The following is a 24,377-nucleotide window of genomic DNA, read 5'->3' on the forward strand; positions in this document are numbered from 1 at the left end:
CACTAGTATTTTAAACTGTAACATCAGTGTCAAATGTCTGAAAGGAAGGTGTGTCCCTTTAGGTTAGCAACATACTGCGTAAATATCACAACTGTTAGATTGGGCCAGGGGACTCATGTGTGCTAGAACACAGGACTGGTTGAATTGGAAGTGAACTAAAAGCTTCTGCCTCCTACCCAGAACAGAAGTCCTTTCTATAAGGACACGACTGGAGCAGGAAGACAAAGGGCTCAAGAAGTAATGTCATTAGGGGAAAATGGAACTGACAGGATAACCGATATGTCTGTAGGAAACAGTATTCAGATTTTACTTTTCTATTAGATAGTTTGGAAAAATTAAGCAGTAGTGACATAGAAAGTTTAAAATGATGCAACTTTTAATTCTAGAAAGAACAATAAATTATATAAGAAGAAAATGGCTCAGCAGTGATCATCAGTACTAATAAAATCATAAAATAAACACTAAATAATGATTTACCCAAGAATCATGCTGTAACTGTATTGGAAGGATGGAGAAACAGAAAGTGGGGTCATATGGTGATATACGTACAAGTGCCATTTCCCATAATAGAAAGTCAATAGATAATCTCTAAAATGGTAAAACAAGAACTAGTGTATGTATGACATTTAGCTTTGGGTGGAGAGGTATTCAGGAAGGGGAGGAATAGGACAAGAGATTGTTCTTTCCCATTATAAGCCTAGTACTCTGACTTCTTTTTTTTTTTTTTTTTAATTTTATTTAGTTATTTATTTATGGCTGTGTTGGGTCTTCGTTTCTGTGCGAGGGCTTTCTCCAGTTGCGGCAAGTGGGGGCCGCTCCCCATCGCGGCGTGTGGGCCTCCCACCACCGCGGCCCCTCCTGCCGCGGAGCACAGGCTCCAGACGTGCAGGCTCAGCAATTGTGGCCCACGGGCCCAGTCGCTTCGCGGCATGTGGGATCCTCCCAGACCAGGGTTCGAACCCGTGTCCCCTGCACCGGCAGGCAGACTCCCAACCACTGCGCCACCAGGGAAGCCCTACTCTGACTTTTTAAACTGTGTATTACTACACATTTTGTCCTGATGAAAATGAATTTTTTAAAAAGGTAAATGTATAGGCAGGAAAGGGGTGAGGGCTGGAGATTCAGGTTTGAGAATCATTTGTGTATAAGATTCCTCAGGGGAGAACACGTGGGATGAGAAGAGAGCTAAGGGTGGAAGCCTGAGAAACGCCTGTGTCTAAGGGGAGAGTCCACAAGGAGCCAGGAGAGGGAAAGTATTTTCTGGATTTTCTAAAGTGAATATATTTTTCCTTTAATAATCAGGAGAAATATGTTTAGTTTTTCGAAGAGTGGTAATGAGAAGGTGGAAGGATTGGAAGATGGTAATGTTATGGAATCCAGGGCAGGGGAGAATTTCCCAAGAAGGGAGAGGTGAACAATGTGAGGTCCTTGCTACAGTAAGTGAGCTTGAGTCAGAGAAGTCACTGAAATGGACAGTTAGGAAATCTCTGGTGACCTCAACAAGGAAAAGCAAGATAGCAGGTGAGGGTTGAAGAGAGGTTGGGATTTGAAGTGAGTATTGATGACTGTTTAGAAAGTGGGTGGTCATAAGTGAAAAGAGAAGGCAGAGCCAGGGAAAAGTGGGATCAAAGAACATTTTGAACATTTTGGAGGGGCAGAGGGCCTTTTTTTTTTTTAAGAGGAAAATGAACATGGCTTTTTAACTGAAGGGAACTAGCTTTTGGAATGAGAGGGGTTGAATCTATGGGAGAGAGAGAGGGAGGGAGTGACTGTGTGTGTAATGATGAAGCAAAGTTTGCATTAGGAGCCATTCTGCTTAAATATGTATTGTATATTGAAAACATATACACCAGATAACCATTTGGGTTGATGCTGCTATTTGGGGTAAGAAGGCTAAGGCTGATTTCATGGTCTTTTACACCTGGATTTCTATAGTGTCTATTGTAGATAGGGCCCAAAACAGTTCTCTTGACTTGGGCATCAGGTAGAGTACCCAGAATACTGAGACATTGCCTTAGAAGTTGAGTCAAAGTAGCCCTAGACTAAAGGATGGCTGATCCTGACTAGCAAATCTTCAAAGCAAGTTTTGAAAGGATCCAACTGTTTCTAGGTAATTGTGTCCCAGAATAAAGCTCAAGAATATTTTAAGGAATATGAAAATAGTCAATACCCAACAATATAAAATTTTCAATGTCTGGGATCAAATCAAAAATTACCAGGTATAATAAGAAAAGTCAAGAAACAGACCAAGAAATGATGCAAAAATGACAGTTGATAGAATTAGTAGAAAGGGACATTCAAACAGTTATAACTATATTCCATATATTCAGATGGTAGAGGAAAGCATGAGCAGGTTGTGAGATACGGAAGATGGAAAGAAAGTCTCACACAGTACTGGTAGAGATTTTAAAAAAATGAGAGGACAACTGTGCAAGCTGAGATTAAGATCAGATTAGACACTGCAGAAGAAAACATTACTGATCCTGAAGACACAGGGCATGTTTGTCCAAAATGGAATACAAAAAAGACCCCCAAAATCCCATTGTGTTGATTATCAATTTATTGCCTCAGCTCCAAATTCACCTTTTGGCCTGCTCTGTGATAGTGGAGCTATTCGTAGTAAATATCTCTCCTTTGCTAGCCAGCAAAATGTTAAGCCTCGTCAGTAGGGTGCTAGAGAGACTTTGAAGGAGAGAAGAGGGGCCTTTACTTCCAATTCCCAGTGTGGCTGGCTTTCAAAGTTCCTGGAGAGCACACTTTTTTCTCTACTGCTTTGGCGCCTGAGTTTCCTCCAGTGCTAGGTTCCTGCAAAGGCACAGCTTTCTCTAGCATTTGGCTACTGCAACTACTGTCTGTCACATTCTCAGCTTAGCCAGAAACAGTGCAAACCAGAAGACAGTATAGCAACATCTTGAAAGTGCTGAAAGAAAAAACTGTCACCCTGGAATTCTATACCCAGCAAAAATATCTTTCAAAACCAGTAATCCAGTAAAGACTATAACTAGACCTATGTTCAAATGTCCCCAACTTCCAAATAATGTTCTTTATAGCTGATTTTTTCCCTCTGGTCTAGGATCCAATCGAAGATCTTAAGTTGTTATGACTCTTTAATAATATCCTTTCATTTGAAATAGTCCCCAGCCTTTTGTATTTTTCATGATGTTGACATTTTTTAAGAGGTCAGGCTAGTTTTTCCTTTTTTTTTTCCCCCAGAATGTCCCTCCCTTTGGATTTTGTCTGACTGTTCATTCATGATTAGATTCAAGTAGACATTTTTGGCAAGAATAAAATACATCAGTGATGTGTCCTTCTCAGTGCATCACATTGGGGGCACATGATGTCCATTTGTCCCATTATCAGTGATGTTAAGTTCAATCACTTTGCTAAGGCAGCATTTGCAAAATGTCTCCTTTTTTTTTTTTTATAAATTTATTTATTTTTGGTTGTGTTGGGTCTTCATTGCTGCACGCAGGCTTTCTCTAGTTATGGCGAGCGGGTGGCTTCTCTTGTTGCGGAGCACAGGCTCTAGGCATGTGGGCTTCAGTAGTTGTGGCACGTGGGCTCAGTAGTTGTGGCTCGCGGGCTCTAGAGCTCAGGCTCAGTAGTTGTGGCGCACAGGCTTAGTTGCTCTGCGGCATGTGGGATCTTCCCCGGCCAGGGCTCGAACCTGTGTCCCTTGCATTGGCAGGCAGATTCTTAACCACTGTGCCACCAGGGAAGTCCCCAAATGTCTCCATTTTTAAGGAGCCTTTGTAAATACCCCTCTGTGGGGTGATACTTGGAGACTGTGTGATTTTCTTCCTTAATAGGCTTTCATCCATGGTTTTATCATCCAATGATGACTCTTGCCCAAATACTCATTTTTAAAGGAACATTTGGAACATAGTTCCTATTCACATTTAAAAGTGATAATTACTTTATAATTTTCATAAGCATTTTCCTTGGTTATTTAGTTGATGAGAGCTGTGATGTCCATTTGGAATATTTTTCCTTTCAACACAGACACACATCTGAGGGAATTTATGCCACATGGAAGCTCGGCTTTCTTGCCCTTACAGGGAAGCTGCAGCCACAGTAGTGCTTTGGGAAGCCTAATATAGAATGATATTATGGCATTGACATTTAATGTGCCATTGATAACCACTATATCAGATTCCAAATGACATATGGCAGACAAAATCAGAGATTTTGTAATGGATAAAAGATGGCAAAAACCTTGGAGAACTTTTTTTGTCTCTGTCTCCAGAATCCTATAATTAAAGCCTTCATTTCTCTTTAAAATTTTTTCATAATTTTTCCATATGACTCTAAGGATCATACTCCTAAAACCTTTTTTTCGTCTTGAGAAAAGAAAGAGAGGTCCCCTCTGTCACGGATGCCAAATTGATACTCTTCATGGGCTTGAAGATGGCAACTCATTTCGGAGTGAGGGGGATGATTTTAGCCAGGTCAGTGGAAAAGGGCAGTAATGATAAGAAAAAGTAGGGGCACATGAAGACCTCAGGCTATAAATAGCTCCGACTGGCTTCTTACTTGCTGAGTTCTGAGGCCTGATCCTGATCCCCTTGGAGGAGGACCCTCCTTTCCTTGTGCTGTAGCACAGTGTTCATCGCTCCCCTGCCTGGACTGACCCTGGACCAGGAGAGGTGCTTGTGTCCTCCTCTGGCAGCACCACTCCTGCCTCCTTGCAGGAGACCAGCTCTCCTGCAGGTCAGCATCATTCCCAGAACACAGGAAGGCACCCTGGAAAGTGGTCTTTTTGTTGGAAAGCTCCCAGCTGTGTCTCTGCCATTTTTCTGCCTGGTCCACCAGGAACTTGTTTTGCTCACATTTCAACAGTGCACGAGGAAGCATTTGTCTTGATAGCCTCTGAGATCATCCTGGCACCAGATTCTCCAATGTGATTTCCCTGGAGACTAGAAGAGAAGGATTAGGACAGGGCTTGAGAAATTGACTGAAGGGCTGGAGGCCTGAAGATTCTCATTAGTAAAGAGCAGATGGTCACTACATAAAATGCAGAACCCGGTGTGAAACCTTTGTGCTTCCAGGATTCCTCCCATGGACAAGGCTCAGCATGGCTCCCTCTTATACTGAGTTCCCTTGCAGAGCTGCTAAGGGGCCTGGGAGTCAGCTGGCTCCGAGACTCAGGCGGAAGGCAGGGTCTGCCCTGGGAGCAAGTTCTAAGGTTGAGCAAGGATGACAGGAACGGGCAGATGCTGCCGAGCCCCACTCACTTGATGTGCTGTAGCCCGTGGTTTCCACACAGTGCAGTGGCAACACATATCGCCCCGTCCATTCCCAAGGAATTCTCTTGGAGACTAGGCAGAGAAAAGATGGAGACACCACAGTGAGCCATTCAGGACAGAAGAACACTCCCCAGGAAGCAGCACTGCACTATCTTGGGGGGACAAGTCTGAGACTGATTTGTCCACAGGCGCCATAGCAACAGCGAAGTGGCATTTAACCCTGAGACCTGTGTCTGCAGGCTGCCAGGTTGTCTCGTCCAGGTGCCATGGAGGACATAAGACCAAAAATGCAGAAGTGAACAAACCCATCCACAATATGGACTGTAGTAATCAGAATAGTGTCAGCTATTTGTACTCGGAAGGAAGCAGCTACAGAGGAAATCAAGAGCGTCTTATGCGACGGGGGAGGTTCCAGAAGAGAAGAAGTCTGCTGCTCTAAGACGCAGGTAGGTCTATACAACCACTCACTTGAGTCTTCGGAGACTTGAGTTGACCTTCAGAGCATTCGCCAGGGCTTTGGCTCCAGCCACCCCAATGGCATTTCCTCTTAAGCTGTTGGGAAAGACGGGAACCCTAAGGCACAGTGACAGCTGAGAGGTGAACACGGTACCTCTTCAGGTGAGCATGAGTTACTTAGCAACAACGGGGGTGGCGGGTGCGGTGAGGTTGCTCCTTCCTCACTCCCGGGCACAGAACGGAAATTGGCTCTGGGGAGCAGGACACTGGGAGGGGTGAGGCCGGCCCAACCTGGTGGTTTGTTGTTACTCTTATCCTCCGTTTTCATTCCAAAGAAAGAGCTGGGCCGAGACCGGAGCGGCAACCCTCCATCCAGAGGTGCCCGTGTGCTCGGAGCCACAGAACTGCAGGAGCAGGGATGACCCAGACATGCTGAGAGCCCCACAGAGATTGGGGCCCCAGGTTTGATCTTCTTGCAGACCGGGTCAGTGGCCACTGGCCACCCCAGGCCTGGGGACATGTTCAGCCTGGGCAAGGCCAAGGAGGGGACCAGCGAGTGACTCCCAGGAAAAGGGGTGACATGGGGTTGGGGAAGCTGGGGCCTGCCTGATCTATGTGAAGATATTTAAATGATTTGGGAGTTTCCATGTACATTTCCCCCTTCCATATCTGTTCATTGTGAGTCAACAGCTTGGTTTCTTTGGGCAAGAGGCTGTAGCCAGAGACTGGAATACTTACTCAAGAATCTCCAAGGTTCTGTTCACAGCCAGGGCCTCCCCGAGTGCCTGGGCCCCAGGGGCACCAATGGAGGCCACCTGGAGACTGTAAAAGGAGATGCAGTCAACACAGACAGGCAGCCTCTCCGGCCCTCACACCCACCCGGGCCCAACTGCATCCATACTCGCCCTTCATTTCCACTACCCCTTGACTTAGGGCTGAAAGTGGTGAAATAGCACTGAAAGTTGTTGGCCCTGGTCTGTCCAAAGAACGCTGCATCTCCTGCCTGCACTGATGCTAGACAGAGATCTGGATGCTATGGATATAGGAAGTAGAGGTGGTCTCCTGGAGAGTTGGGGGGGTAATACTCCCTGCACCCCTAGTTCTTTCTAGATGTCCGGTGACCCAATTGCTAATATTAGGAAAATCAAACCCACCTTCCTTGACTAGGAAACAAAAACGACGGTTAATGTGAAAGGATGGTTAAGAGCTAGCTTCCTGGGCTGCTGTGCATATCAGGACTTACTAGAGAGCAGTGAGGGCTGTGTTCGCCTTTAGCGCACTGGCCACTGCAGAAGCGCCTTCGTCCCCGATGGCATTTTCCTGTAAACTGAACATAGAGCCTGAACTCTGGGTGCACGGAACAGGGACCGACGCTGTGGCAGGACATGCTGAGCATGGACCTTCTAGATTTAAATCAGACCACACACACCATAGCAGACCATCTTCCTGGGGTCACCCTGGGGATCACTGTGCCTCCTGTGTGGCCACTGCAGCCCCGTGGCCACCTAATGCACGTGCTCAGGGGTCTGGGGTCTGCATGAGTCTGGACTGTCAGAGCCAAACCAGAAAAGGGACACGTGGACATACTGTCAATAAGAGCTTGGTGTGCTTTGCAAAGCCATCCAGAAAATCAAAGCGCTCAATCCTCGGGCCATTCTTGCTGGTCAGTGTTTTACATCTTTTTTTCCCCCCTTTCCTTCCACATTGGAGGAAAGTGGCAGGCCCTGGAGCAATAAATGATTAAGAGTTTAGTTCAAGTGGACGTTGGTATGTTTGAGGGAGCAGTTTGCAATGATAATTTTAACAGACATTTGAGTATGTTGGGTGCCAGCAAGCCCAGTTCCAGCTTCTTGGAACTCAGGTGGGGAGACCTATGAGATGAGAGTTACCAACTGCAGGGTGCTGGGAGGGCCCTGTGGAGTCTACTTCCCCAGTGTGGTCACAGAGGCTGCCCAGCAGAAATAGGTCTAAACCAAACCTGCAGGTGAGAGAGGGGGGAGGGCCTGGCACATCTAAGGAACCCAAAGAAATCGAGTTGAGTTGCTGGAGTGTGTAATGAGGCTGAGGGGGTGCAAAGGAAGCAGATCTTTAGGGGCCTTGGAAGCCACGCTAAGGGTTGGACTTCACTCTGCAGGCACCAGGCAGCCATTTAAACATCTTATCTAGGATGGGAACAGATTTACGTTTGGGAAAGATCTTTGGCCAGCAGTATGAGGATGGACAGATGTGGAGGCTGCGGCAGTGATGCAGGTGAGTGCTGCTGGCGGCCTGGACAGCGGCCGTGAGGGTAGAGGGTGGGTGGGTGGAACATTGGGAGAAGAATTGACAGGATCTGGAGATTGGGTGCAGGTGGGAAGTGAGAATGAAGGCGATGTTTCTAGCTTGCACAGTTGGTTGCTGGATCCCCTCACAAGGTGAGGAACCAAGAAGCAGACTTGTGGGGGAGATAAGTCAGGTCCACCCAGTGGGAAGTGGAGTGGGCAGTGGACACGTGGGTCTGGAGCTCAGGAGAGAGGTCTGAGCTATAGATGTGGGGGCCACCAGGACTTTGAAGGGAATTGGAGCCCTGGGTGAGGAGGAGCTTCTAGAAGGAGACATCATTCAAGGGAAGATGACCCAGGACAGAACCTTGAGGAGTACCATATTCAGAGTCAAACAGAAGGACCAGCCAGAGAAGGGATATCTTGAAAGTTGAGGGAGAAGTATTCGGCATGAAAAGCAGATGAGGCTCAAAGGTTAAACACGGAGTGACCATCAGACCCAGCATTTCTGCTGCCAGGTGTATACACAAGAGAATTAAAAGCATGTGTCCACACGGAAACTTGTGCATGAATGTTCATAGTAGCATTATTCATAATAGCCAAAAAGTGGAAACAACCCAAGTGTCCATCAGTGGGTGAGTGGATAAACATAATGTCTGTCCATGCAGTGGAATATTATTTACTCATAAAAAGGAATGAAGTACTGATACATGCTGCAATGCAGATGAACCTTGAAAACATTATACTAAATGAAAGACGTGAGTCACGAAAGACTTCATTTACATGAAATGTCCAAAACAGGTAAATCCATAGAGACAGTAGATTAGGGAACTGGGGGACTTGGTTGTGGGGGGGGGGGGGATGGGGAGTGATGGCTAATGAGTATGAAGTTTCTTTTGGGGTGATTGAAAGGTCCTAAATTTGATTGCAGTGATATTGCACAACTCTGAATATACTAGAAACCAGCGACGTGTACACCTTAAATGGGTGGATTATATCTCAACAAAGCTGTTTTTTTTTAAATAGCAGATGAGATGGAAACCTGCCTGCTGGCCTTAGAGCAGAGGAGGCTGTGTGCTGAGGGTGCGAGCCCTGCACCTGGTGGGCACCGAGGTTGCAGATTCCCCTGCCCCCTCTCCCCCCCTGCGGAGGCCCCACTTACTCAAGGCTGGTCAGGCTCGTGTTGAGCTGTAGTGCTTGTCCCAGGGCCTTGGCGGCGCCGGCCTGGATAAAGTTCCACTGCAGGCTGGGCAGACACACACACATGACTGCGTGGCCCAGGGCAGAGCCCAGGAGGTCCTAGGGGCTCCAGAAAGAAGGGGCTTCTCCTGGGAGAGTGACTGCAGGGAATGGGGTCCCTGAAGGACGAGGTTCTGACCAAGGTGGGCAGAACGCCTGCAGCCCCCCTCAGGCTAGTCCCAAGGGGCCTACGTGCACTCTGGTTAGTGGAGGGCACAGGGACAGGCTCAAATAGACTCCAGGTGGCCCTGCATGAAGCATGTGACAGAAGCACAGCCTGGGCACACACCTCCCACCATTGGCCTCTCTCCGTGGATCAGCCCCAGGGAGCTGAGCACGGGGCAGGGCACAGCCTAGAGGCCCTGAGGCCATGTTGCTGGCAGGGGTGTGGGGGTGGGGCGCCCTAAGCCGGACTTGGCCTTCTGCCTCCCCTGGTTTGAGTGTGGTCCTGCAGCTCTGTGAGCGGACAAATGGACAGGGCAGGGAGGGTGCGTCGAAGACTCACTGAAGGGATGTGAGGGCGCGGTTTTCTCTCACTGCCGCTGCGATGGCCTGGGCGCCCTGGTCGTGGAGCAGGTTGGCTGTCAGGCTGAGAGGAGGGGAACAGGGGCAAGTGAGCGGGAGCTGGCAGTGCAACCCCCGTTCTTGCTCACTGGGGGATCCAGACCACTGCCGTGTTGTCCCCGACCCCCCACCCCAGGACTGCATCGCGTCTCCTGGGATTGCCTGGCTCACGCTCTTGGGGCACTTGAATGTGCCAGGTGCTGTGCCCAGCACGTGTCCTGGACCATTGAACTGCATCCTGGCAACCCCACGGGGGGTGGGGGGCAGGGGGCAGGCTCTGCTCAGTGAGATTCCATGACAGGTCACCTGCCAGGAGGTGGTGGAGCCGCCCAGGGACTCACTCATTCCTGATCCCTGTGCTGGGAGCCCCTCCCACTTGCTCATATATTGTTGCCAGGGAGTGGGGGTCAGGGGGTCAGGGCAGGGAGAGTGTCGCCACTCACTTCATTCTCCTGTAATTTACGACATAGAGGGGGCACTTGTGTCAGGGTAGCCCCCGGGCAGCAGGTCTCCCAGTCCCCCCCACCAACCAGGTCCTTCTCGCACAATGGCGGGGGCGCCGAGGGTCTGCTGTCATCTCCGAGCTCTGGGTGAGTGAGGCCCTGGGTGGCATAAAGAGCCTTAGGAAGCACAGCCTGCCCCCCTCACGTACTCAAGGCTCTTCAGGGTGCTGTTGGTGCGGAGAGCACGAGCCAGATCCTGGGCCCCCTCCGGGCTGATGGAGTTTTCTCGAAGGCTGAGGAAAGAGAGGACCCTGAACTGCTGACTGACAGGGGAGGCCTGCCAGGCGCTCAGGCTGTGAGAAGCTGAGAGCCCCAGGTGGGACCTGGGCCAAGGTGGGAAGAGCCTGCTCTAGGAAGTCCCCCTCCAACGGCTCACCAGCCAGATGTCCCCACACCCCCCCAGGACTGTCAGCAGTTGGACAGACAGTCCAGGAGGAAGAGGATAAGATGACGGGACCTCAGAGGTGTGAAGGGAGGGGCAGGCCAGCATGCTTGGGGGCCTACAGGCTTGCCCGTAGGAAGGGAGCTGCAGATATGGCCAGCTGAGGGCCAGAGCTGCCCCTGCCTCCCCAGCGAGCAGGGGGAGCGCAGGATGCCAGGCTCCAGAGCCAAGCTGCCCAACCATAGGTCTTCCCCGTCACAGGCCCCTGGGGGTGGGGGTGTGGGCTTCTCAGCACCAGCCTCTCCTTCCACGTCCCAAAGTCCCTTCAGACCCCCTGGCCAAAGGGACGCCCTCAGATGGAGAGGGAGGCAGGGACTTACTTGAGGCTGAGGAGCGTCTGGTTGGCGCAGAGGGCTTCCATCAGCGCTGCCACTCCCAGGTCACTGATGGAATTGCTTTGCAGGCTGCAGACAGAGGACAGGGCGCACTTTGGCGTGGCTGTCTCAGGACGCGGAGGGAGTCCAGCCTGGGGCTGCAGGCACTGAGTTCAGCAGGGAGTTGGGGGAAACCTGTGCTGCCCCCACGGCCCTTCTCATCCCGTTCCCCGCATTCCGGCTCCTGCTAGGTCAGGGCAGGTGGGTCTAGCACAACCAGTGCCAAAGTTTACACGCTGCCTTGATTTGAGTGGCTCCACACGGCTTCTGGGGGGGACATGTGTCTGCAGCCCCCAGAGAAAGTGGTGCAGCTGAGTGTCCCCATTATGGGGACAGCACTGAGCTCCCCACTCCCCACCAAGGCCCTTGGAGCCAGCCCCCTCTGCAGCCACCTGTGCCAGCTTCTAAAGTACACTCAGTGCTTGTCACTGAAAATTCCAGAACCAGCGCCGACCCTGACTGTCCACTGGGGTGGGCTGGAGGGAGAGACACCAAGATCACAGTATGCCCAGGGTCGGTGGTTGGTTGGGTTCTGACAGGGAAGTGGTCCTGACTGACAGCCCTCCTCCAGGACCCACCCACCTGCTGGATGGGAACCCAGGTGGGGAGTCACCCTCTGCCCACAGCCACCCCTGGAGACTCACTCCAGGCTCTTCAGGCCCTGGTTCACCTTCAGGGCCTCCGCCAGGGCCTTGGCACCTCCATCGCCAATGCTGTTACTGGAGAACCTGCAAGAGATGGGACATGGGTGGAGCAGCCTGGTAGGTCGAGGCTGGGGGATCAGAGTCCAGGAAGCCCTCCAGGGAAGGGCTGTCTCTGTTGTCTCAAGGGTGCCCAGGGCACAGTTTCTTCTGCCTGAGGCTGGTTGGTGGGTAGCCTCCGTAAGAGATCAAGGTAGCAAAGTCTTTCTTGACTCCTTGACAGGGTTGGCAGGGCCAACTCTTTAGTGAGGGGTATTTGTGATACTTTATGTGAAGGTGGCTGGGATGGTGTTTTCTTCTACCAGCTGGGAAGACAGTAAATGTGAGTCTGAGACAGTTGGGGCTCACTCATTCCTGGGAATCTGGATCTCCATTCTCCTGGTCCAGGGCTTTGGAGTCCAAAGCCAACTATCTTGCGCCCACACATTCATTCATCCATCCACTCACCCACTCACTCACTCACTCACTCACTCATCCATTCATCCATCCATGCACTCACCCACCCACTCATCTGCCCACTCATCCATCCATCTACCCATCCATCCAACCCCTTGTTCACAAATATTTGTGATGGGCTGGGCATTGTGGCAGGCATGGAGGATACCAGTTTGGCCCTTCTGCATTTCTCACATGAGCTCCTTCAGACTCCTGTTCTGCTTCAGGGCATCTGCCATCTGCTGGGTTCCCACTGGCCCGATGCTGTTCTTCTGCAGGCTGTAGGAGAGGGGTCCTTCAGCAAAGCTGGTCACAACCATTCCCAGGCCAAGGACAGTCTGGTTCAAGGTGAGAGGTCAGAGACTACTCAAGTGCCGTCTCTGTTAATCGCAGCATGGGGGGAGGGGTCTCCAGGAAAGGTCTGTGGATTGTTGCCAAAGTGTTGCTAATAGACTGATGTGAAGAGTTAAGAGACAAGAACTGTTGGGCCTTCCCTTCAGGGGCCAGAAAGCAGTGACCAGCGGACACTGTTAATATCCAGCAACCTCCAAACTGGAGATTTCCACGTACAAGTCCCACTGGCCCCTCACCTGACCAGCCTTCTCAACACTCAGCAGTCTGCCTCTATCCAGACCAGCCAGCAGCCTGTCCTGCAACCCTACAGTCCTCCCAAGGGCAGACCCTCACTTAGGCGCCTCGTCTTCAAAAGCTTCTTCCTCTTATACTAAATCTGGAGGAGGGAGATGTTACAGGAGAACCCCTGTACTCATCCTAGAAGGACAGGCAGGGCAGGACCTCTTCTGTGTGAGGCTAAATACACTCTAAACAAAATGGAATTTTCCCTGGTTACAAAGGGAAAAAAACCCTCCCCTCCCCTCCCTTAGAGTATTTCCTTGAGAAAACTTGGGATTATAAATCCTTTCCCTGTCCCTTTGAGAGTATGTAAATCTTTTTAAGAGCTAGAAGTAAACCTCTTGGCAAGTTTGTAGCCTAGGAATATCTTTTGTAAGGGCCTTGGAGCCATCTCTTTGAACTGTGCACATCAAGTAAGAGAACACTTGCTCCAAGCTGTAAGTACCTGCTGGTCATAAAGATGTGAGAAGTTTCATTTTCCTTGGGATAAAGGCAGGTAGCAAACACAGATGGCTACCCCCAAATAACAGGCAAATTTAGTATAAGGTAAGTGTGACAAATGGTTCTGTCCAGTCCTCTTATTTGAGGGCAAGCTGTGGTTTTTCTTGAAAACACTTATGTAATGGGTTGTATCTGCTCGACTGTAGGAAAGGGTGAGATTCTTTTCTGTCTTTGCCATCCCATTGGTGGATTGCCTTTGATGCTCATTGCAGGCTAGCTGAATGCTTATTCCAGTAATTAAGCTGCTTCGTACTTTTCTACATTTGTGGAGAGGATTTTCTGGGTTGGCAGGAGGCTTTATTTTTAATTATTTCCCCCACACCTGTTCTCTGGAAAAGCAGTGGACATCAGGTTTTCCAGGGGCCATCCAGATGGATCAGAAAGCCTCAGGGCTTTGTCCCATCCATCCCTCCATGCAGAAAACAGACAGGCCCTTGGAGGAGAAGAGAGAAGAGAAAACGTTCTCTGCCAGCCAGCATGCCCACTCACTGCAGCACGGAGAGGGTCCGGTTGGCAGCCAAGGCCTCAGCCATGGACCTGGCACCGTCATCCCTGATCCTGTTGCTCTGGAGGCTGTGGAAGCAAAGAGGTGCATCACTGATGGAGCATAGGAGGGTGCCTGGCATGCCCTCACCCTCACTACCCAGGAAGTGGGGAAACAACTGGCCCTTCCCACTGCTGCTTTGGCCTTAGGTTTTCCTCTGGGTCTCTAAGCACTTGCCTGCTGACTGGGGACAAGGTGCCCATGGTATCTAGATCACAATGACAAGGTCATCGATAGTCCCAATTACAGCTAAAAGCCACAGCACCCAGGTGTTGGTGAGGATGTGGAGTAATTGGAACCCTCATCCGCTGCTGGTGGGAATGTCAAATGGTATGGCCTTTGAGGAAAGCAGTCTGACAGTTACTCAAAAGGTTAAACATAGGGTTACCAGGTGACCCAGCAGATTCCACTCCTACGTATATCTACCCAAAAGGATTGAAAAAAAGTCCTCAAATACTTGTACAGAGATGTGTACAGCACAATAGCCACTAGGTGGAAACAACCCAAGTGTCCATCAGCTGATGAATGGATAAATAAATTGTGGTCTGTCCATGTAATGGAATATTATTCAGCCATGAAATGGAATGAAATAGTGGCACATGCTACAACGTGGATGAACCTTGAAAACATTATACTAAGTGAAAGAAGATAGACACAAAAAGTCTTATTGTTTGATTCCATTTATATGAAATATCCAGAATAGGTAAACATACAGACAGAAAGCAGGTTGGTGGTTGCCAGGGGCGGAGGGGAGGGGAGAATAGGAAGTGATTGCTAATGGGTATAGTGTCTCCTTTTAGGGTGATGCAAATATTTTGGAACTAGATAGAGGTGTTGGTTGCACAACTGTGAATGTACTAAATGCCATTGAATTGTACACTTTAAAATGGTGAATTTTGGGCTTCCCTGGTGGCACAGTGGTTGAGAATCTGCCTGCCAATGCAGGGGACACGGGTTCAAGCCCTGGTCTGGGAAGATCCCACATGCCGCGGAGCAACTAGGCCCGTGAGCCACAACTACTGAGCCTGTGCGTCTGGAGCCTGTGCCCCGCGACAAGAGAGGCCGCGACAGTGAAAAGGCCCGCGCACCACGATGAAGAGTGGCCCCCGCTTGCCACAACTAGAGAAAGCCCTCGCACAGAAACGAAGACCCAACACAGCCAAAAAAATTAAAAAAATAATAAATAATAAATAAAACAGTGGTGTTTAAAAAAAAAAAAGATTGTTTAAAAAGGTGAATTTTATGTGAATTTCGCCTCAATAAAAACAAATACATAAATGAACAAAACAAAATGACAGGACACACTCCGCTAAGGATGGATACAACAACTGGCCCCTAAAAGGAGCCCAGCAAACCACACCACACCATAGGAACCATCTGGAAGATGGGATTTCAGTGTATTGGAAAACACCGCAGGGGATCATTCTGATGCCGTGGCCTTGGGGATTTCCTACTCAATGGAGGACAAGAGCTTTTCCTCATAGATTATTTTGTCCTTCAAACCTCCATATACCTCCACCCCTCTTCTCCTCCATCCCCTGTTCAGGCCATAAACACAGGCACAATGACCAGGGAAGAGCTGAACTTAGAAACTTGCTTAGGATACAAGATCCCCTGGCATCCACTGGGTGGGAGCCAGTATCTCATGGCCGCCATTTTGAATTACCTCCCACTCCATGAGTGGCACCTGATGAGAGGGTTCTCTGGGCCACCTCCTGGGGGCAGAGAGACAGGGAGCGGGTGACACGTACCTCAGAGAGGCCAGAGTGCGGTTGATCTTCAGAGCGTCTGCCAGTGCCTTGGCCCCTTGAGGTCCAATGGAGTTACTGTGGAGGCTGGCAGAGGAAGAGAGAGGAAGAACCATTCTCTTTTAGCCAATTCCCAGGGAGGGAAGGAGGAACAGAAGTTACATGGACCTTTAAATCCATGCTCCTCGAAAAGAATGCATCAGGGTTTAGGATTTCACGTTCGGTAGAACTGGGGCAGAGATCCTTATTTAGGCGATCGAGGAAGGAGTTCCCCAAGATGGCCCCATGTGATGGGGAGAAGAAAGCAGGATCTGATGGAATAGTGGGCTTGGGCCAAGTGTGAAGAGGAGATGGTAACACCAGGTTCAAGGCCAAAATTCTGGCGCTTCACTGGGTGAGTCCCAGCAGCTGACCAGGAGTCAAGACTTTGCTTGCTCAGCTGTCCTTCCAACCCATGCTGGGAAGAGTGTGGTCTAGGGGACTTCACAGGATGGCTCACACTCTCTCCCTGTCCCAGGGGTGAAGGGTCCTACTTACTCCAGAGTGGTCAGACTTCTGTTGACGAGGAGGGATCTGGCCAGAGCTTTCGCCCCTTTGTTACTGATCTGGTTCTCAGCCAAGCTGCCCAAAGAGAGGGAGAGGAGTGGTTAATGAAGGTCTGTAAATCTTGCCACCTATCCTGCAACACGAGGCCTGGGATCCAAACCCGTCAGCCACCGTAGCATCATCAGGGCCTGGACTCAGGTGGAGATCAGGTAAGCCAGGCCCAGGAAAGCCTCTGAGATGGGCAAGGTAGGGCCAGAGTGGGCGGACAGACCCTCACACCAGCAGAGGGTCCCAGGGGAAAGTATGATCGGAATCCAGCACAACAGCTTCTACCCCAACAGCGCAGCAGAGGGTACGGGCAATTACTGAAGACTACCGTGGGATTCCCAGCCAGGGGTGTGCTGGAAAACCAGCTGTCAGGAAAAAACAAAATACGAGAATCATGATTTGTTGGGTTGGCTAATTTCCATGGTGTAAATACTCCCGTCATGGCCAATTTCAAGCACTCTCAGCTTGTAAAAATTCCGAAAATGTAACAATCAGCTCTCATGAACTGGTGGCTGAAGTCAGTTCCAGCACACCCCTGACCCCAGCCCTTTCTCTAATCCAAGAAACGAAAATGGTAGAGTTATTATAAAATTAACTTTGAAGTAACAAAATGTACATCTGTGTCTGCCTTGAAAGGGCATTCCAGGGAATCCCCCGGTGGTCCAGTGGTTAAGACTCTGTGCTTTCATTGCCGAGGGCGTGGGTTTGATCCCTGGTCAAGGAACTAAGATCCCACAAGACACGTGGTGTGGCCAAAAAAAAAAAAAAAAAGGCATTCCAGGAACACGCTGGGGATCCACTTAATGTTGCTTCATACACCCAGTTTCAGAAATGATCTCTGTTGAGGTTCTTTACAGTTTCTTAGGCATTTTAAAATGTGAGGCAGCCCCATGGGATACAATTAGAATCCCCAGTGCTTTTCAAGCTATGTTTCAACGGCCCCTAAGTTTCTTCAGAAAAGCTTCAGGAGGCTGAGGGGAAACCAAGTGCCTAGGCTCTGCCCCCCACTTCTTTCAATCCCAGCAGCCCCCCTTTTGTCTGCCTAATTGAGATTCTGCCTCATATGCCACTTTTTTAAAAAATTAATTAATTTATATTTGGCGGCATTGGGTCTTCGTTGCTGCGCGTGGGCTTTCTCTAGTTGAAGCGAGCGGGGGCTACTCTTCGTTGCAGTGCACGGGCTTCTCGTTGCAGTGGCTTCTCATTGCGGAGCACGGGCTCTAGGCACGCGGGCTCAGTAGTTGTGGTGCCCGGGCTTAGCTGCTCCGCGGCATGTGGGATCTTCCCGGACCAGGGCTCGAACCCATGTCCCCTGCATTGGCAGGCGGATTCTTAACCACTGTGCCACCAGGGAAGTCCCTCATATGCCACTTTTAAAAAGTGTTCTGTCGCTTAAAAAAAGTTTGAAGACTGTTCATTCAGACCACCACCTTCTATATAACTGTTCTCAGCTTCTAGAGAGCCTCTGTCCCCATCCCCTACCCCCAGGACTTTTATAACATTTTATAAACAATATTTTATGAAGGATGCCTTGGGCGTTTCAAACAGGGCTGTGGCACTGAGGACCAACTATAGAGAGGTGAAGGAGAGCGTGTGGCCAGAGAAGTTTTTGGCTTTGTTCAGAAAAATCTCTGAGTACTATCTAGATTCCTTTAAGCAAAACACTGAAAGTTGGCTATTTTGCTGAAGGTTCTCATGAAGGAAGCTATATTCATAATGAGAAATTGTCATTATTTTGTTTCTTTCCAAGAGATTGCATTTACATTTCTGGCTAACAAGAGGATCCTGCTAGTTAACAGCTGGCTCTTACACGGTGCTTCCTCTGTGGCTGTCCTGTCCTGAGAACTTTCCGTGAATTAACTCATGTAGCCTCGTGGCAACCCTAAGAGGCAGTGTGCAGTAAAGGATTAACTTTGGCTCCTGCTCCTGAGAGGTGACCTCTAAGCCCTTGGAATGTCCTGCCTGGTAGGAATGTCTCTGTTTACCTGGGGGCCTTGGGCCTTGATGGATAGTCTATCTCACAATGGGATTTATGGTCATGCAGTGTCAGCTTGACCTCTGGAGGGACTGGAGACTAAGGTCAGCATGCGGTGGGCAGGTGTGTCTTCACGACCAACCCCCAGTAACAACCCTGGACACCAAGGCTTGGGTGAGCTTCCCTGGTTGGAATGCTCCGTATGTGTGTTGTCACACATGGTCTCTGGGAGTAGGAAGCGCTCTCTGTTCAACTCTGCTGGGAGAGGGCGGCTGGAAGCTTGGCCTGGTCTCTGGGACCCTGCCCCAAGGGCCGTTCCCTTTGCAGATTTTAATGTGTATCCTTTCAGTGTAATGAACCGTAACTGTGGGTATAGTGGCTTTTCTGAGTTCTGTGAGTTCACTGAACCTGAGAGTGGTCATGGGGACCCCTGAACCCATACCGTTTACCCTTCTTAGGCACAGAGGTGTCTGTCCAAGGTCACGTGGAGCTCACCACTACTCTAACCACTATCCTCAAAGACTTACTTTTGCTCCGGACTCATTCTATATTCTTGTCTCCTCAGATAAAGATTATTTCGAAAGCTGGAGACTTGTGTGAGGATGAAAAATTACTCTCTGGGTCCTGTTCTCTAAACTCACCTCCCTAGTTCTCCTAAAGCCACCCTCAGGTCATCACATCGATTCAACTACGAATCAGAGTGTTAACTCACACTTGGATGTTATTGGGTTGGCCAAAAAGTTTGTTTGGGTTTTTCATAAGATGATGTAGAAAAACTCAAATGAACTTTTTGGCCAACCCAATGTAGGAGTGATTTCATTAGCACATAGATCTGTTCTGCAGTCAGCATATAAACTCTCATCTAATTATGTTATTAAAGATGCAATGTTTAAATTTAAAATTGTTTTAATTAATATTAATTTTTTTAAATTTAAAAATTTGGGTGTTATTTAAAGATGCAATCCTGTGCTCAAAATACCATTTGAGGGCAAACTTTGTGAGGCATTTAGAGTAAATCAGGCTTGGCGGTATGTCCGCACAGACAGCATCTGGAGAAATGGTTCTGTATCCACGATAGCATCTGACCCATACCGTATCCTTTCCCTCTTCTTACAGATGAGGTACCTGAGCCTCTGGAACTTTCCGGAATGAGCAGAAACAAGCAGCCTGCATCCTGAGCCACACGCCTCAAAGACACCTCACTTTGAAAGCACCCCTGGCCATTTGAGCAGAGAGGAGGATGTGAAAAGAGCCCCGGACACCAAGAGACAGGTGGGCAGCCTGGGCAGGGTCTCCTGGGTCGGTGTTACCTGATCCTCTGAATGCGGCAGTCCTTCCCGCTCAGCACACTGCCCAGCAGCTCCATCATGGGGTCCTGGAACTGGTTGGTGTCCAGCCTGGTCAGGAGGAACAGCAATAATGAACAGTCCCACCGCCCATGGGCAGGTGGGATGAGGCCCGTGGCAGAGGGCTGGCATCAAGGCAGCAGAGGGGGCGCTACACAGACACCCAGGCTGAGATCCTTTCCCTCCCCCTCCTCTCCATCCCAGTGCAGCCCCCACTGTGAGGCTCGGAGATCCGTGCCAGCACACCCACATGCTCAGAGTTTTCCTACAAGAGTGACTTGGGAGGCTCAGTGGTGTAAACCCTGGGTTTCCTACCCACAGGGATGTCTTCCCAGCAGCCCCGCAGTCTGTATGCGTGTGCAGGACACCACTTGCTAGCTCTCCTCCTTCTGAGGATGTAGAAGCTACTCTGAGGTCCTGAATGACCCTTGTCCTAAGCCTTCCCCTCCCCCCGCCAAGATCCAGAGAGTGGACAGAGGGTGATGGGCTGAGAGTGGAGTGAATGGGTGTGGCCTGTCAGCATTGGGATGGTTTACAGGGTATTGTAGGTTGAATTGTGTCCCCCTATAAGATATGTTGGTGTCATAACCCCCCCAGTGCCTCAAGAATGTGACCTTATTTGGAAATAGGGTCATTGCGGGGTAATGAGTTAAGATGAGGTGGAGTGGGGTGGCCTGTAACCCAGTATGACTGGTGTCCTCACAAGAGAGGAGAGCTCTACATGAAGACAGACACGGAGAAGGTGGCCGTGTGACCTCGGAGGCAGAGACTGTGGTGATGCGTCTACAAGCCAAGTATTGCCACCAAACACTGAAGGCTGGAGAGGCCAGGAATGACCCAAGGATCCTCCCCTACAGGTTTCAGAGGGAACACAGCCCTGCTGACACCTTGATCTTAGACTCTAGCCTCCAGAACTGGGAGAGAATAACATGTCATTTTAAGCCACCCAGGCTGTGGTCCTTTGTTACAGCAGCCCCAGGACATGGACACAGAGGGACGTGGTGGAGGGGAGGAGCCCTCCAGGTCCCCGCTCTCTCCTCTGACCACACGCCCCACACAGCCCCACCCTGGTGCCCACCTCAGACTCCGGCAGTAGAGCAGCTGGGGCAGCAGGCTCTGGAGGACCCCCTGGCTGAGGTACAGGGGCAGGTTGGCCTCCTGGGCGCAGACATCGGACACCTGCAGGAGGTAGGCCAGGGCAGCGCGGTGTGGGGGGCTGGTCAGCCCGGCCAGGCCCCCGCTTGCCATGGCCTCCTCCACGCTGTGGGCCAGCTCCGTGTGCTGCAGCTCGCGCAGGCAGTGCAGGACGTTGATGGCCCGGGCGCAGACCACCATGTTGGGGCGCAGGCAGCCCTGCAGGAGCTCGGCCACCTGGGCCCGGTAGCCCTGGTGCTCACCCTGGGTCAGCAGGGAGCCGGCCAGCAGCGCGTTGACCCTCGGAGACAAGAGGCCTGAGAGGAAGCGCAGGAAGACGTCGAGCCGCCCATCCTCGGCCTGCATGGCCCTCTGGGCCGCACTCCTGAAGTGCGTGAGGAAGCCAAGCCGGGGCCAGGACATGCCGCCCTCGGTGAAGAGGTCGAAGATGGCCCTCTTGGACGCGCTGTAGTAGTAGGCAGCTGCCACAAACTCCTGCAGGGACAGGTGGGTGAAGTAGTAGGCTGCCGAGGAGGCCAGGGTCTCCTCCCGCTGCAGGAAGCAGCTGCACGGGGCGGTCTGCAGCAGAGCAAGGTCCACGCCGAACACCTTGAGGTCTGGCTCGTAGAACACGTACTTCTTCCTGACCAGCCCGTGGAAGGCCAGCCGGCCCAGTGTCCCCACCATCTTGCGGCAGCCGTGGGCCAGCTGCTCAATACGGGGGCTCGCCTTGCACTTCTCCTGCCCCTCCCTGCTGAGGGCCATTCTGAAGTACCATGAGTAGAGTTCACACAGGGTCCTCGGAGGCCACAGCTCTGCGTCCTGGGGCCCTGGCCTGTTGCGGTGCAGGTGGCCCAGCACCGACCCCACCAGCCGGCAGAAGGCTGGGACGGTGCACATCAGATACAGGGCCCTGTCAGCCTGCATCTGCCTCAGGACCCAGCCCGAGAGGACCTGGTCCTCAGGGAACATCTGCCCCAGACACATCTTGATCTCCTCCTCATTGAAGCCCCGGATCTCGGTCATCCGGTCCACCAGGCCCCCCGGGATCTGGCCAGCCGCGCTGGGGCGGGAGGTGACCCAGACAGAAACACCTGGGAAGAGGTTGCCCCGGATGATGTTGGTGATCAGATGGTCCACTTGGATCTCCTTCTTGGAGTCTGTGCAGGGCACGGTGTTGGAGAAGTCCAGGGGCGTCTTACACTCATCCAGGCCGTCCAGGACGAGGAGGACTTTGGTTAGGGCTGCTGATGCCAGGCCAGTCTCCCCCGCGTGTGGGAAGACAGAGCGGACAAGTCTGTCTGCAGACAGCTTCTCATGGGTGTTGAGATCCCGGAAGGTCAAAGGCAGCACCAGCGAGAAGTCCTTGCCCACCTGCCCCCGGGCCCAGAGGTGGACAAAGTTCCTCACCAGGGTGGTCTTGCCCACGCCAGCCACCCCAATGGTGATGGAGATGCGGGGCGGGATGGACACCCGCGACAGAGGCAGGAAGAGCCTGTCCAGGGCGATGGTCCTGGCGGAGCACCAGCCCCCACGCGTGGCCTCCACCTGCGTGAAGTCGTGTTCCCTCAGCTGCAGGTCCATCAGGCCCTCCACCAGCAGGAGGCTGGTCAACCTGGGGGAGGGGCTGCCCAGCTCAGGGCTGCCTCCCATCCTGTTCAGAAGGGCCTCTCGGTGCCTCTGTATCCTCAAGTCTGCTGGACAGAAGCCAGAGGGGAGGGATGGGGGAGGGTGGGGGAGGAGAGGGTGGGGGAGGGGAAGAGGGCCCAGGGATCCCTGTCTGTCTGCTTACCATTGCCGTGGGGCCTCAGCGGGGACTCTGGCGTCCTGTCAGGGGGCTGCGGGGCCTGGGAGCCCTGACTGCCCTTCCCGGCCAGCAGGTCCACTAGGGCTTTCACCTGCTCGGCTGGGGAGCCAGCACCGTGGCCCTGGCCAGCCTCCCTGCTTGTGTGCACCTCCTGCTTCCTCATGGAGTCTGGGATTGCTGCCAGGAGCTGTGGAGAGAGGGCCTGAATCTGCTTTCTTCTGTCTCCCCATCAGTGGCCTGGGGACAGGTTAAGCGAGCCTCAAGGGATGGGCAGGATGGGGACCCACCCTTTCTCCTGCCCTGAACTACGGGTGGCTCTTGATCTGGCCTCCAGGACAGGGTTGGAAGGGCTGTTTGTTCCTGGATGGTGACAGTAGTCCCTGCTGCCAGGAACTTTGCTCAGGTGCAGGGGCCCCGGGCTCAAATCTGAGCTCTGTCACTTACTGGCTCTGCGACACTGGACAGGCCACCTGAGTGCTCTGTGCCGTGGTGTCCTCATTTGTAACCTGGGAAAGGGCATGAGATTATGAACAGTTCCACTCACGAGAGGGGAAGGATGAAAGAGGCCAATCTGGAAAGGCTGCGTGTGGTATGATTCCAATCCTGTGGCCTCCTGGAAAAGGCAAAGCTATGGAGACAGTAAAAGGATCAGTGTTTGGCAGGGGTTTGGGGCGAGGAGGGAGGATGAATTGGCAGAGCACAGAGGATTTTTAGGGCACTGAAACTACTCTGTATGATACTGCAGTGGTAGATTCATGTCATTGTACATTTGTCCAAACCCATAGAACGTATGGCACCACGAGTGACACTAATGTCAGCTCTGGACTCTGGGTGATAGTGACGTGTCAGTGTAAGTCAACTGATTGTAACCAATGTGCCCCTCTGGTCGGGGAAGGGTGCGTGTAGGTGGGCTGGGGGTAGAGGGAAATCTCTGTATTTCCCACTTGATTTTTCTGTGAACCTAAAACTGCTCTAAAAACTAACGTCTATTAACTTAAGAAGAAAAAAAAGAAAGAAAGGAGGAGCCAAAAGGGAAGAGAGAGCTGGTTCAGCTACTCAGCTACTTTTCTTTTGTGTTCCTGGGGCCTCTGGGAAGCGCAGAGGCTCCTGACCCGCAGGCAGCACTGTTTTCTGCTGGGAACAGTGATGCCGAGGCGCTGAGAGGCAGAGCCCCACCTGCTCACGTTCCTTTCCCTCCCTGGGGACTGGAGTGGATTCTGTTGCCAAGGCTGGCCGCCCCCATGTGTCCCTCCATCAGCTAAGGTGGACACTTGAGGACCCTGAGCCCGCCCCCAGCCGCTCCTCACCTGCAGCAGGCAGGATGTCCAGCCCTCGGCAGCCCCTCCAGCAGGGCCCCAGGAACTCAGGGGGCGGGGGTCGGCCATCCTTTGTCCACGGGTCTAGGAGAAAACAGGGCGTGGGGCTGGGCAGAGGTCATGCCTGCTGCTTCAGATGGCAGCAGCTCATTGAAACAGGTCGACCCGCACCCTCCAGCCCTGCAGCTCTCTGGGTCCCAATGTGATTCATTTAAGAGGGGTCCACTGGCTACAGCCCCTAGGATCCAATACACTCGCTGACCTTGGATTTGAATTGGGCTTCCCAGGCATTTTAACTTGAGATGAACCTTTCTACCTGGAAAATGCTAAAAGAAGCTTGGCAACAAGTAAACTAGCATTTTCTAACCATTCAGTTCACGGTGATATTGAAAAGTTAGTGCAATGAATTTGAGGTAGGTGGTGCCCAACCGAGCTGACTAAACTATTCTGGGAACTTCAGAAATAGGCCAGGGTGAGGCCATGCTCCTTACACTTTTTCAGGACCCTTCTGGCTGTTCTATTTTATTTTTCTAAATGTCAAAACCAAGGGGGAAAAAA

General features: G+C 51.4%; 1 protein-coding gene across 1 annotated transcript; it reads right to left on the reverse strand.

Moving 5' to 3' along the window:
* Window positions 1-4,825: 4,825 nt before the first annotated feature.
* On the reverse strand, window positions 4,826-22,681 carry NLRC3 (NLR family CARD domain containing 3). The gene is made up of 17 exons (XM_061209167.1): window positions 22,489-22,681; window positions 20,641-22,390; window positions 19,527-19,613; window positions 16,185-16,268; window positions 15,651-15,734; window positions 13,845-13,928; window positions 12,417-12,500; window positions 11,730-11,813; window positions 11,032-11,115; window positions 10,419-10,502; window positions 9,708-9,791; window positions 9,126-9,209; window positions 6,946-7,029; window positions 6,441-6,524; window positions 5,715-5,798; window positions 5,235-5,318; window positions 4,826-4,916 (listed from the first exon to the last, which is right to left on the reverse strand). The coding sequence occupies exons 1-17, from the start codon at window positions 22,664-22,666 to the stop codon at window positions 4,826-4,828; spliced, it is 3,198 nt and encodes a 1,065-aa protein (XP_061065150.1). The 5' UTR covers window positions 22,667-22,681.
* Between the last annotated feature and the right edge of the window lie 1,696 nt (window positions 22,682-24,377).

This window comes from Eubalaena glacialis, chromosome 13 (genome assembly GCF_028564815.1).
Source record: "Eubalaena glacialis isolate mEubGla1 chromosome 13, mEubGla1.1.hap2.+ XY, whole genome shotgun sequence".
NCBI classification, from domain to species: Eukaryota; Metazoa; Chordata; class Mammalia; order Artiodactyla; family Balaenidae; genus Eubalaena; species Eubalaena glacialis.

Excerpts from the sequence above, each read along its gene's own strand:
- NLRC3 (XM_061209167.1), bottom strand. The coding sequence starts at position 22,666 with ATGAGGAAGCAGGAGGTGCACACAAGCAGGGAGGCTGGCCAGGGCCAC. Across the intron at positions 16,269-19,526 it reads TGCCGCATTCAGAGGATCAG|CTTGGCTGAGAACCAGATCA; the intron begins GTAACACCGACC and ends CTCTTTGGGCAG. Across the intron at positions 5,799-6,440 it reads AGAACCTTGGAGATTCTTGA|CTTAAGAGGAAATGCCATTG; the intron begins GTAAGTATTCCA and ends CTTTCCCAACAG.